At 41.7% G+C, this 14,815-nt stretch overlaps 1 protein-coding gene across 5 annotated transcripts in view; it reads right to left on the bottom strand.

Moving 5' to 3' along the window:
* The window catches only part of FOCAD (focadhesin), a 307,583-nt gene that overhangs the window by 74,184 nt on the left and 218,584 nt on the right, over positions 1 to 14,815 (bottom strand). For all 5 annotated transcript variants that reach the window (XM_025887857.2, XM_073880862.1, XM_073880859.1 and 2 more), the window contains 2 exons: positions 7,830 to 7,922; positions 610 to 698 (listed from right to left, as the gene is read on the bottom strand). In XM_025887857.2, the coding sequence (XP_025743642.1) occupies positions 610 to 698; positions 7,830 to 7,922 (182 nt within the window). The remainder of the gene's footprint in view (positions 1 to 609; positions 699 to 7,829; positions 7,923 to 14,815) is intronic.

Here is a 14,815-nt window from a genome sequence, read left to right as displayed (position 1 = left end):
GATGAAATGGGAGTTGTTAGGAAGGCAATGAATTGAGTGAGAAAACAGAATTTTCCCTTTGAAAGCATATGAAATAATCCGTCACAAGGGGGAAAAGGGAAAAGTAACCCATTTTCACGCTGCTTTAGAAAACCATTTTTAAAATTACTAAAATTCATTGAATAAAGCTCTACTTGTTTCAGGGGTACAGGTCTGTGATTCATCGGTCTTACACAATTCACAGCGCTCACCATAGCACATACCCTCCCCAGTGTCTATCACCCAGCCACTCCCTCCCTCCCACCCCCCCACCACTCCAGCAACCCTCAGTTTGTTTCCTGAGATTAAGAATTCCTCATATCAGTGAGATCATATGATACATGTCTTTCTCCGATTGACTTATTTCGCTCAGCATAATACCCTCTAGTTCCATCCACATCGTTGCAAATGGCAAGATTTTGTGTTTTTTGATGGCTGCATAATATTCCATTGCATATACATATACATATGTATATACAATGGAATATTATTATATATATATATATAAGCTTTAAACAGTGGGCCCCTTCCTCCTCATCATTCGTTTCCCATGAGGAGCAATGAGACTCCAGCGGGACACCATCCCCTTACCAGAGCCAGGCTGTGCCTTTTTTGTACTGCACCTCCTCGGGTCCTTCTTTCCCATGTTTCAACTGCAAATCCAGCTCTCCTGTCCTGCCCTGCAGGACACACAGCATAAATCAGCATGCAAACCCTATGGCTGAAATGACCTTAGCATTTCTTTGTAAAACACTGATAACCGATGTAGTCTTTACCCATTGGCCGCCAATGTTCCTAATAAAATGTTAGATTATTAAAAAAGAACGTGTGAGGAGAGATAATTATATCACCACTCAGGTATTTCAACACTCACTAAAGAAATTTATCCTGGAGCAGCTGTAGATTTGAGAAATTTAGTGCACAGCACTTCATTTTGGGATATCGATTAAAAGCAGATTTGAATTCCATTGGTCCCATTAAAAAACAAAAAAAAATCCCCTTTATCATAATAATAATTTTTTAAATTTTTATTATTATGTTATGTTAATCACCATACACTACATCATTAGTTTTTGATGTAGTGTTCCATGATTCATTGTTTGCGTATAACACCCAGTGCTCCACGCAGAACGTGCCCTCCTTGATACCCATCACCAGGCTAACCCATCTCCCCACCCCCCTATCATAATGATAATTTTAACAGACACTATACCAAGATTGGGGCCTGGGCACCAGTACTTTAACAGAATGGTAGAAAATGAGGATGCTCATATAACACTTAAGATTTGGGTAATATATAACCAAAGTTATTCTCAAACATCTGCACATTTTTATTTCTTGAATTTATAAAAGTTGACACCATAATTTTCAACTTCTACACACGATAAAAGTAGAAATATAATAAAAACATAAATAAAAAAATAAGGCCAAGACCTTCAGATATTTATTTTCCTATTTTTTTACACTCAGGATTATTTTGATAGCTCCTTTCCCCTCGAGTCTTTAAGCAATTACATTATTTAAATGTACTTAAAATACTGGTTTTGGGGCACGTGGGTGGCTCAGTCGGTTAAGCATCTGACTGTTGATTTCAGCTCAGGTGATGATCTCAGGGTCCTGGGATCGAGCCCAGCATCAGGCCCCCTGCTCAGTGGGGAGTCTGCTTTTCCCTCTCCCCCTTCCCCCCACTCCACTTGCTTGCTCTCTCGCTCTCTCTAAAATGGATAAATAACATCTGAAAGAGAAAGAAAGAAAGAGAAAGAAAGAAAGAGAGAGAGAGAGAGAAAGAAAGAGAGAGAGAGAGAGAGAGAGAGAGAGAAAGAAAGAAAGAAAGAAAGAAAGAAAGAAAGAAAGAAAGAAAGAAAGAAAGGGAGAGAAAGAAAAAGAAAGAAAGAAAGAGACTGGTTTATTGATGAGCCCCAAACTGGACGAGAACTGTGTACTGTATTACTGAGTGATACCACACCATTTTCAGAAGTGGTTGTGCAGCTTATGTTCTCACTAGCAGTGAAAATAAAAGTTCTAGCTACTCCACATTCTCATCAACATTTGGAGTTGTCAGGCTATGAATTTCTACTATTCTGGCAAGCGCGAAAAAGTGTTTATTATGGTTTTAATGTTCATTTCACTGTTTATCAGTGAGACTGAAAATATTTTCAAATGTTTACTGACTTAGATTTCCTACTGTGTCCATTTTTTTTTCTTTTTAAATATTTATTTATTCGAGAGAGAGCGAGCCGGGAGGAGCAGTAGAGGGAGAGGGAGAAAGAAATTCAGACTCTGTGCTGAGCATACAGCCTGACACGAGGCTCCATGCCACGACCCTGGGATCAAGACCTGAGCTGAAACCAAGTATCCAATACTCAACCCACGATGCCACCCAGGTGCCCCCGTGTGTCCATTTTTCTACTGGTTGTCTTTTTCTTACTGATTTTAGAGTTCTAAGGTATGGGGGCACCTGGCTGGCTCAGTCACTAGAGCATACGCTCTCTATCTCAGGGTTGTGAGTTCAAGCCCCATTCTGGGTGTAGAACTTACTTAAAAAATAATAATAAAACAAAATGAAAAGTAGAGTCCCAAGGTATGTTCCACAGGAGAAAAGTATGTCTCCATATAAACTGTAGAGAGGGAAGCAATACAGTTTGCCAGGTTAAGGATGTGGGCTCTGGAATCAGAATGCCTTGATCTAAGGTCATTTCCACTGACTTGCTGTGTAAATTCGGACAAGTTACATCGTCTCTCTATACTTCAATTAATCCTCATTTGTAAAATGCAGCTAACAACTACCTCATGGCATTAGAGCTCCACGCTAAATCATGTGGAGAAGTGTCTGTTTAGTGTGGTGGCTAATAACAAATAGCTACCATACCAGGTTTATTGTTAATAACAACAACAAAAATCCCACCTCACTTTATTATCTTCTTATGAAATGATCTCTCATGAATGTCTATAAACCCTCAGTTACCACCAGCCTGTGAGCCCACTGAAGGCAAAGACAGTCCATCAGTCGAAGGGGTCCTTGTACTTAGTGCAACTTCCAGCCCACAGTGCCCTGGAGCTGACCAGCTCAGGCATTCTGAGATTTGATGGGCATCCTAGTCACATCCTTCATAATTTCCATTTACTGCACTCATATCCGTCCCCATCTCCGTGTTTTCAAAGATAGAATCCTGGGGCGCCTGGGGGGCTCAGTCGTTAAGCGTCTGCCTTCGGCTCAGGTCATGATCCCAGGGTCCTGGGATCGAGCCCCGCATTGGGCTCCCTGCTCAGCGGGAAGCCTGCTTCTCCCTCTCCCACTCCTCCTGCTTGTGTTCCCTCTCTCGCTGTGTCTCTCTCTGTCAAATAAATAAATAAAATCTTTGAAAAAAAAAAGGGGGAAGAAAAATAAAAAAAATAAAATGACCCTTTCATTCTCCCCTCTGTCTCCTGGAGCAAGGTATCAGAGGTGAACAAAGTGGCAAGACATTAATATTAATACTTATTACGACTGATATTGACCTCCCAGGGGATAGGCAAACTAGAAAATAGTATTTCTTGCCTATCCCTATTAGTTATGCTTCTTAAAGTAGGCCTCTTTACTCCTAGGAACATTTACTTGCCATAATGTTTTTTCCAAAAAGGGTAAGCAGGAGGAAATGAAAAGGTTCAAAATCTGCTTAGAATAAACCACAAACCAAAAGAGCTCAGTACACGGGCAGCCTATTGAGAAGGCCTACGTTTCTAATCTCTCCTATAGCCATAACCCAGTACAACCATCGACATGACTAAGTAAACTTATTTCTTCTTCCAAAATCTCTTGCTCCTCTCAACCCTCTCTTCTGGAATGTCTCCCTCCCCCTTTCTACCCAGTCCGTGTGAGACTATTTATTCAGACCCACTGTGCCCCCGGAGTCTCTGTGTGTTGGTCATGGTGGCACCCACCTCTGTCATCTTGGCTTCTGTGATTAAGGGGGGACAGCACTCACCAGGAGGAAGAAGGCCAAAATGATCACCTGAATTGAGATTTTTGGATTGCCTGTAGATTCTAATTATTTATTGGACTAATATTCCAATAATTCCAATAATTAATATTTCCAATTATTCCTATCCTTCTTTTTTTTTTAAATCTCCAGTCTATATAACAAAGAGCTTGCTGATTATAGTGAGCAATTTCACCTAGCTCCAAAGGTGTAGACGTTAAGAACAAACTACTCCTACAAACGATCAGAGAGAAATCTACTGGGGTTGCAGTTCCTGCCCCTGGTTTTGATTTCAGATTATTTTACAGCCAGCTGACCCACTCAGGAAGCAAATGTCTGCGGTCAACCTGCTTTCTAGGTCCTCTCTCCAGGTTGAGGTCATATTCACAAAAGCCCTTTCCACAAAGTCTGGAGGTCTTAACCAACTCAGCATCCCACATGGGCACTGAAACAAAGATGGCTGGAGAGGCCTCCTTATCAAAATAAGACTCTGAACTGTCAATCAACTGGTATCTATCTGTGTTCTTCCATCTTAACGGGAAGAAAGCCAAATACCTCCCCCATGTCAAGCACATTGATATGCCTAAAATCCAAATTCTGACGTTCTTGTGGAAAAATTAGATAAGGCTGGAAGCAGATGCCCAAGCTAAAGCCACTGGTCCTGGTCAGATCTCAAACTTATTCGCATCATAATCAACCTCCAGGAAATAATGCAGAATGTATCTTTCCACATGTCTCCTAGGCTTAACTGAATAAAACATGCCTCCTCTAAATGATCCTCTGGTTTAATGCTACAAAATATGTCTAGCACCAGATGGAAGTAACTGTAACTCTTGTATAGACGAAGGATCCTCCAGGACAGAAAGTCTTGATATAGACAAGGAGTCTGGCAGTTGCTCTAATTCTTCTAAGATACCATAAATTCGGTTTAAGTGTGTGGGCTCATTTTAAAAAACTCAATTAAAATGCATCAGTGTGCTTTCAAATAGTGATTCCCTAAAAAGCTTTCCTGTACTTTTAAGTGATACCGAAAATCTTCTTAGAGTCTATACTTTGAGTTTCCTTTCTACTGTCACCAATTCTCAGTGGAATGGAGAAATCCAAAGTAAAAAGGGTTTTAAATGATAAATAAGCAAAGAGGCAAACTAGCATCTACAACAGGAGAAAGGCAGAATAACTGACCTGCATTTGTCAAAACAGCCGGCTTTTCGTAAATAGATCTAGCCTTTAAAAAGGTAAACCAATTTGCATTATTTGTTTTTATGACTAATGATAGTGCCAGGGAAAGTATGTGCCGCATTGGAAAAGGCTGAGGCTCTGGGGACAGACGAATCAGACCAAGTCCCTGTTCCTTCCCAGGAGCCCGACAATTGTGACTGTTGGGTTTTGCACCGTTTTGCGTCCAGAATCCCATCATACGTTGGGGTTAACAACACTCACTTCAAAGGGTTTCCATAAAGATTCATTGAAATAATACATGTTAAGTATTGGACACACACTAGTTGTTCAATAATGGTAGCTCTCATTATAAAAAAAATAACTGTGTGGTTTTTTTTTTTTAATCAATTGCAAGTCACCTGCATGAGTTATACCATCATCCTGTTCGACTTAGCTTCCTTATGCTAAGAGCTAAATAAAATTCTCAGTTCATGCTGCAGGGGGAAGAGTTATTCTTGCCTTCTTTCTCCAGGCACCCAAAGCACCTTGTACGTCCTCTATTAAAGCCTGAAAGGGGTTGTTTTAAAATTGCTGGTGGACGTGTCAGTCTCCCTCAGTGGACCGGGAGCTCACAGAGAGGAAGGAGTGCTTTATTCTCCTTCCGTATCCCACACACCTGGCACAGGGGTCTGGCCAGTGAAAGGTGGTCCATAAATGTTTGCTGAAGGAAAGCACTACAAAATCACATCGAGTCAAACGGATGTGAGAAAAAGTGCATACTCTGACTTGCAACCTCACTCTTCTTGACTAAAAACTATAATTGGTTAAGGGTGTGTATGAGTAATACACATTCCTTCACCCATGCACCTGTTCAAAACCGAGTGCCCAGATGCCACCTAGAACAAAACGCATAAAGGTGAGCCAAAGCGAACAAGGGTTCTAAAAGGACATCTTTAAAATGTGAATTCCGGTGTAGTTTGGGGAGCCATCTATAAAATGTGGTGGTGTAGTTGACAGACTATGTTAAAATGACCTGACAGCTTGGTAAACATGGAAGTTCCTGGTCCCCTACTCAGTTCCAATGAGTCAGAACCTCCAAAGATGCATCACTGCTTTGTAAATCCTAGACTCAATAAAATATGCTGCAGCAAAGTTTTAATTTAAGATGAGAACACCAATGCTAAGATGCTTAGTCATTCCTTCCCCAACCCCCCAGCTGACCCCCCACCCACTCCTCCTTCCCACTCCGTCTTTTAGGACGGTTGTTACCTTTAACCGTAACACCACACTTCCTGAGACTCCTTGAGAATCCCATTCTGGGCCATAAATTACTTAAGTACCATCAGATTTTTTTCTATCATCCTTAAAAATGAATTTTAAGCTTGGAACAAAGGTTGGTTAGTCATTTCCTTATATTGTTAACTGTATATTCCCACACTGACCCCCAATTTTCTCATTTCAGAATTCACAAACTACGACTTTTAGTATTATTGGATTAAATGAAGTCAAATTGAGTAGAATTCATTTATTTAGGGAGCACCTACTATGTTTTAGATACTATGCCATGTTCTAGAGCGACAGCAGGGAAGAAAACACAGCTCTTAGCTTTAAGAAGCAGAGACAACCAAAGGGCCCCAGACAAATATCTAAGGTGATAAGGGCTTCAAAACGGGAAGCATGGGGGATGCCTGACCGGCTCAGTCAGCAGAGGGCATGACTCCTGATCTTGGGGTTGTGAGTTCCAGCCCCACGTTGGGTGCAGAGATTACTAAAAAAAATTTAAAAATAAAATCTTAAAAAAAAGCCGGGGGGCGGGGGTGGTGGGGAAGCAGGGATTCTAAGAAAGCACAAAAGAGGGGCATATAATTCAGTTTTGGGGGGTGGGCCCCACAGGTAGGTGCCTTCCCAGATAAAACACTCTAAAAAAACCAGCAGAAATTAGGTGGGCAAAGAAGGAATGGCAGTGCCTACAGCAGAAGGAACGGTGTGTAAAAAGTCAAGAGGTTAGGGAAGATGTGCTGAGTTTGACAACAGAGAGATTTAGCAAGACTGAAACATACAATTCCGGAAAAGGATTAAGAGATAATAAGGTTGGAGCTGTAAACAGGTGCAGCCTAGGGAGGCACAGGTGCAGGGGCAGACGGTGAGCTTAGTCGGGGACGTGTGTACGTCAAGGCGCTGTGGGACAGCCACAGGACACCTGGGACATCTAGGAGGTCTCAGAAAGCAGCGGGGTGTAGAAAAGCACCCAAGAGGGGGCTCTGGACTGGCCACAGATGGCGGACATGAAGATTGAAAATGTAAGCGCAGTTATGTGCACAACTCACAGTCTTTTATGAGCAAAAACAAGCACTGCATTTTTTTTTTTAAAGATTTTATTTATTTGTCAGAAAGAGAGAGAGGAGAGAGAGAGAGAGAGAGAGAGAGCAAAAGCAGGGGGAGCAGCAGGTGGAGGGAGAAGCAGACTCCCCGCTGAGCAGGGAGCCCAATGCGGGACTCGATGCCAGGACCCTGGGATCGTGACCTGAGCTGAAGGCAGACGCTTAACTGACTAAGCCACCCAGGTGCCCCAAGCACTGCATTTTTGATAGTGCTATTTTCCTAAGGGCTTTTATATTAAATCCATATGTGCAGTAAAATTTGAGATCCGAAGGAGACACTCCCCTACAGCACCCAATCCTATGGTTTCGTTACCTGTAAAATGGCATGATAAGCTCGACTCATATATGCAAGCCAGGCCTGTGGCAGAAAGATTGCCCGGTGCCACTCGGAAAGCTGGATGTGAACCTGTGGGGAAAACGGACCACAACGTAAGTTAGACTCTGTGGTATTAAAACAGAATAAAATTCCTTCCCCCCTACCCTTCATTTAAATGATTTAGATTCTAAAACAAACCAAATCAGTCTAGGATCGGAACCACAAATAAGATCTTTCAGCTATTTTCAAAGGATAAGAGTTTAGAGTCACGTCAAGACAAAATAAAATGAGCCTGGAATTTTCTAAATTAAAGCAAATAGAATTCTACAGTAATCACAAGTTAAGATGTATGCGTAATACAAATGTGTCTCTGAAAATGAGGGGCCAACTCTGTGAAGCCTCTTGCCAATGTCAGGAAACTAGGTATTGTCTAGCAAATGCCCCTAGTCATTTTAAATAAAAATAAATACTGCTCACATCCTGGATTTCCACAATGACAATTTCTGAAGTAATAAATTTCAATGGCCAACAGAAATATCACGTTGTGTAGAAACCAGGAGGGCCAGAGATGCAAATGAGTGCACACCACTAGATAAATGCCCTTTAATCAGTGTGGGTAAACAAGAGAAAAATGATCTATGCCGACACTGCAGCCCTGTTTCTGAAGAGAGGCCCAGACAAAACATCTGGTTTTCATAGTCATTTCTGTTTCTACCTATTAGTACGAGGCTATCTTGCGACAAATCTTCCCAAGGTCTGCTTCTGTTAAAGAAAGATCGCTCACGAGAAACAGTCACAGTGCATCACATTTCACATTTCCTGTAACTCATCTCATCTAAACCCAAACAACTAAAACTGTAGTCTGGGTCCTACGCACACAAAAACAACAACAAGCAGCCGAAAAGACAAATTTCTCTATAATGACCCCAGCACCATGATAACTAGGGTGTGTAAGGAGATCTTACTGTAATGTGGGAATTAATTTTCTCAAGGGCTTGGTGAGAGGGAAGGGAACAGCCGTTCTGAACACAGCTGCCCCCCAGGGCCTCTGGAATTCTCTGTAATCCTAGTCTCCGTGCGGGCCTACCACACGTCAGGTACTACGAAAGCTTATGAGCATGATCAGTGTGTGTCTGCAGAGAGCCTTCCGGTGGGAGAGTCAGGAAGGAGCACAAACAGATTATCAAGCGAAATTAGGGGGAACCTACGGGAATAAAAAGAACAAAGAAAGTTAATTCTGTCTGCTATCTATCACTTCTCATCCTAGCACTGCTTTTCTCAAAAACAAACAAGCAAACAAACAAAAAAACACCTCGATACTCGGAGAGTCTGAAGAAGATACTTGTACCATGAAATGAACTTGAAAAAAAATCGTTCAGGACAGGTTCCTTCTTTTTCTGATTAAGTACTCACTGTATCGAGTAGGGAAGGGAGAGCCTTCTCAATAGGGCAACAAAAGTCCTCGAAGGAACAGGACCACCAGTTCCTGCTTCCTCCTTATTATCTGGGAAGCAGACTACAACCGAGGCCACATTTCTAGCTGGAGAGGCATGAATCGGCCTTCGGCCCTGCTCTCTGTTTCCAAAATGTGGGGCAGTTTCCTATCAATTCTATTTCCGTTTCATAAAATACATTAACTCTCAAGTCCAATTTGGGGCTCCCAGGTGACTCAGTCAGTTGAGCATCTGACTCTTGACTTTGGCTTCAGTCATGATCTCAGGGTGCTGGGGTGGAGCCCGCGTCAGGCTCCGCGCTGGGCGTGGAGCCGACTTAAAGCTCGGTCCCCCTCCCTATGCCCCTCCCCCCTTAAAAAAAATCCTATTTTGGGAGACCTGGATTTAACAGAAAGAACACTCAAACACCATAACCAGCTTTCCTCTCTTACTCACACCCTCAAAATACTTCAATATTTTCCTGACAAATAATCCATGGCTATCACTGCACTACTGAGGAACATCCACAGTCTCAGTCTATGGGTAAAAAGAGCACTGAATGTTTTTGGAAAGACAACAGTGGCAATTACCACTTCAACCTGAGTTAAAAAAAAAAAAAGAAAGTATTATGGGAAAAAAATGTAAAGGAAAATGAGCAAATCAAACGTTGAGCTTCTAAGAACAAAAGCATTTATGCCCGGAAACCTTTTTGAAAGGAGGTTATAAACTGAAGGTTAAAGCTAATCCTCCCGCTGCCACTCCAACCACATCTGAAGGTGGGAGCGGGGACCCAGCCCAACTCTTGAGCCTACGCACCAGCCTGAACTCATGGTTTATGAGATTATACCTAGTCTCAGTGTTCTATGGAGTTAGCTGTGAATAAATCTCCTTAAAAATGCACCCCTGCCCTTTCCTTTACTGAAGAGAAACTTAGGGAAACAGCTTGAAATCAGTCATGCCCTTACACTCCAGTTGTGTTACACGGCAAAAGAGACATCCTTGACCATTTTTAACAGAAACACATTTTAGGACGCTATTCTAATTCAATATATAGCCACCCATATAGGTTAATGTTGCTAGGCTGAAAAATACAATAAGCATTCTTAAAAGCATGAAAATTATGTATGATTTGCCATACTCTGAGAAGTCTTTGAAGGAAATCCAATCAACAAAATAATTGCAAATCATGAACTTGTAACCCTGTTACTCAGCAGATGAGGGTTCTCAACTACTGTGCAGGAAGTTTTCACGGATGTGGAATGTAGTTTTGCTTCATCTGCACACACCCTTGCAATGACGGGTGTCTGAGGGACTGTTGGCATGAGCAGGTTCTATGATCTGGAGAAGAGTAAGCATTTCTAGGTATAAGAGGGAGTAAGTATCACGAAACATTACGCATGTGCGTAAAAAAGAGACCATGTTAGAGAAATATACACGAGTAGGGAATGGGGGGGCGGACAATGAGAGGAGGAGAGGGACGGGAACACTTTACAGGACTCAATAGGGCAGTCAGCGTAGACCTCATTGAGAAGGTGAAGCCTCAGTAAAGACCAGAATGCAATGAAGACATAACAACCCAGAGAAGTGCTGGTGGAAATGGAAAACAGGTCAGCTTCTATGGAATACGCTTTGGTCATTCCTCAAAAAGCCAAACACAGAATTAGCCTACGACCCAGCAATTCCAATTCTATGTTAAAAGAATCAAAACCATATACGCCAACACTGTACACGAATGCTCAAAGCAGCATTTTCACAATAGCCAAAAGATGGAAATAACCCACGTGAGCAATGAATGAATGAACAAAATATATCTACAATGTAATATTATTCAACCATAAAAAGGAATGGCGTACAGATGCACACTAGATGTAGATAAACTGTGAAAACATTTATGTGAAAGAGAAAGAAGCCAGACAGAAAGGTACCTATTAGATGATTCTATTTACCTGAAATTTCCAGAATAGGTAAATCCATAGATGTGATTGTCGGGGGCGGGGGGGTGGGGTGGGGGTGGAAATGGCAAGTGATTGTTTAACATACACGCGGTCTCATTGGAGGGTGATGAAAATGTTCTGGAACTAGATAAAGGTGACGGTTTGCACACTGTGAATGCACTAAATACCACTGAATTGTATGCTTTAAGCTTGAAAAGGGTTAATTTTATGTTATGCGAATTTTACCTCAGTTAAAAAAACACACGCACTCAGACAGGGTGGAGGCACAGGTGCCTAACCTGTTTGAGGTAACCAACTATAACCAACGAGCATGGACAGAATAAGCAAGAGAGAAGTCTGGCAAATTAACAGGGCAGTCAGAGACAGCAGGGAAGTGACTTCTAGGTCACTTTTCAGGACTTACTTTTTTTTTTTTTTTTTTTTTTTTTTTTGAGAGACAGAGTATGTGCGGGTGCAGAGTGCAAGGGGCAGAAGTAGAAGGAGAGAATCTTAAGCAGGATCCATGCCCAGCACAAGGCCCAACATGGGGCTCAATCTCACAACCCTGAGATCATGACTGGAGCTGAAATCACGAGTCAGATGCTTAACTGACTGAGCCACCCAAGCACCCCTCAAGGACTTGTCTTTATTCTTAGTAAAGAGGAAGCCATTATAAGGTTTTGAGAAGAAAGACATAATCTAATCTATAGCATAAAAGGATCATGCTGATTGCTATGCTGAGAAGAGACTGTAGGGGGCAAAGGGCAGAGCAGGGACGCCTACTCACAGGCTACGGCAATAATCAGGATAAGAGGGAACGGTGGCTCAGAGTGTGTCAGCAACACTGCAGAATACAGTTTTTGAATATTTAGCTATTTAATTTTTCCACCCACCCCAAATGTTAAGTGAAATGCCAACATATAAAACAGAAAACAGGCAAAACTTGTCTAGATGAAGTGAGGACGAGGGCTGGGGGCCTGGTAGTCAGCCCGCTTGATCACCCGCCCCTATTTGTGGTGGTCCCCAGGACTCTTGAACAAAACAGGGTTTTAACTAGAAGGACATAAACTAGATCAGTGGTTTCAGAAGAAGGGGGAGAGGAAAGGGACTGACTACAAAGGAGCATGGGGGAATTTTTAGGGCGACAGAACTGTTCTTGAGTGGTGTTACATGAATGTGCACATGTATAAAAATTCATAGAACTAAGTACTGAGAGGAGAAATCAACTGCATGTATATTACACCCTGATACATAGAAAATTAAAAATAGAGTTTGAAAGTCACTACTTTCAGATTGTAATGCTCCTCAAACCCTCACTTCCCACCATCTATTACACTCCGTACACTTGCCATCAGCATTGAAAATCCAGCCTTCCTCCTATCCTTTGCGTTTCTATCAGTATCACACATCGATATCCCAGTCACCCAGGTTTGAAACTTCTGATTTATCCTGTACTTTTTCTTGCCCCCCAACTCAACAGCCAACTCCACTTCTGGAATGTTTCTTCTATTTTTCCATACTTTCTTCCTCATTGGCTTAGTCCTAATTCCTGCCTAGAGTACTGAGGCCCCTAAACTGATCTCCTAACAGCCTAAAATCTTTCCTCCTCCTAATACATCCTAAATGGTGCTGTTACTCTTCCATTAACTCAGAACTTCTTTTCAAAAACCTTTGATGGTTCATTAAAGAATAAAGTCCAAACTCTTTTGTATTACGTTCAAAGCCTTCTAGAATCAAAAGCACACCATTTACTTTAAGAAATAATTTGTTCTCATGTAAGAACTCTGCTGGCCAAGATCCCCAACCAATTTCCCCAGATAATTTCCTGCTCCTCTCTTTAATTTAACCTCGATTCTGGCTGAATTGGGTTAGAAACCAATTCCCAAGTCAGTCCTATACTCTGCAGGACCTTTGCACTCACTACTTTCACTGCCTGGAAGGCCCTGTCTTCCTCTCATCTCTACTTACTGAAGTAATTTCTTCCATCTCTATACTTCCAGGACGCTACAGACCTCTCCTATAACATGCCACCAATTCCATCTTTGATTATTTGTGTATGTGCCCTAATCTCATACAATCCTAACGGCAGAGGTCCTGTCGTACTCATCTCAGAATCCCTCGCATGGACCCATAATTGGTTCTGTACGTAAGTGTTCAATTAAGTACCTGCTGAGTTTAATCAAATTAAATGTACAGTACCTGCTTTAAGACAAAATTTTGTCATGTGAAAACTACGTGATCATGAACAAGCAATCACAGAAAACTGCGATGTTCAACGTTCAATCATGCTGGAAACAGTGTTAGAAAACTTTTTTAAGTAGATGCAGCTAAACTCAAACACAAGTTGTTGAGGACACAATTACTTGAAATTTGATAAAAGCATGTCCAAAATGTTCCGGCCAGGAAATGTTTAATTCCTGCTAAAGCCACAGTGAGTGACAAAGCAGAATTTTCAAGTGGGTATTATATGTTTTATATTTTGAAGTTTCCTCACTACACTTTATTTGTATCCTATAGGATCGATTTATACCTGAAATAGTAGCTCAAAAGAAAGTATCTTGCTTAGAAACACAATTCACAAATGTGGGGAAATGCTGAAAGAAAAAATAAAAAAGTAGATTTCGTTTCCTCTCTGATACATGTTTTACTTGAAGGAACTACCTGGCCACCTATGAACTTCTGTTCAGAATATACTGACCAGAAATTTGGTAGTGTCTTCTGTCTCTTATGTGATCGTAACAAATATGATTACTCATTTATAAGAAAACTCCTTTTTTTTTTAAAATTTATTTATTTGAGAGAGCGAGAATGAGAGAGAGAGAGCACATGGGAAGGGTAGGGCCGGAGGGAGAAGCAGACTCCCCGCGGAGCAGGGAGCCCGATGGGGGACTCGATCCCGGGACTCCAGGATCATGACCTGAGCCGAAGGCAGTCGCTTAACCGACTGAGCCACCCAGGTGCCCAGAAAACGTCCTTTTTAACAGACTTTCATTAAATACTACACATCGAGTAAAGTAATCTTTGGTGAAGTTGTTAGAAGGTCAAAGTAGAATGAAACAAGGTAAGGTAGCATGTACAAATTTATAGGTAAACTAAGAGCTTGCTATTGACTTTAAAACGCCAATTTCACAAAGGAAGACATTTCTGTGCTCCCCAGATGTATTTATTATCAAGAGAATAAAAGTATTTAATGTCAGTTGATACACAGACCACAAACACTGAGCTACTACATCCAGTCTGTGACACACACACTCCTCCCACATTCCCGGAAGAAAAACCATTTGTACTGAGCGTTAGAGACCCAGAGCTACTCAGTGTCCCATTGTTTATATATGAGATATAATAGCCTTCAATTTTTTGTCAATAGTAATCTTAGTGGCACAAAAATAATTTTGTTATTCCTGTCTCCCGACTAATAGTGACTGAAGAACAAGAGGGAGGGCTTGGAGAGGACACATTTTCAAAGTAAAATGACATTCATCTCTTTGTGGGTGCTTTCTAGACATTTAAAAATTTCTCTCCCTGCCTCTCTCTCTCTCTCCCTCATCCTCTCTCTCTCTGTCCATCTCTCCTCCCCTCCCCCATCAGGATAACATTAGCTTGAAAGCTGACAATT

Source organism: Callorhinus ursinus, unplaced genomic scaffold (assembly GCF_003265705.2).
Source record: "Callorhinus ursinus isolate GAN/ISIS: 27379988/994484 unplaced genomic scaffold, GSC_fseal_2.0 scaffold39, whole genome shotgun sequence".
Lineage (NCBI taxonomy): Eukaryota > Metazoa > Chordata > Mammalia > Carnivora > Otariidae > Callorhinus > Callorhinus ursinus.
Note: the sequence above shows the minus strand (reverse complement) of the source record. Positions and strands in the feature narration are given on the sequence as shown.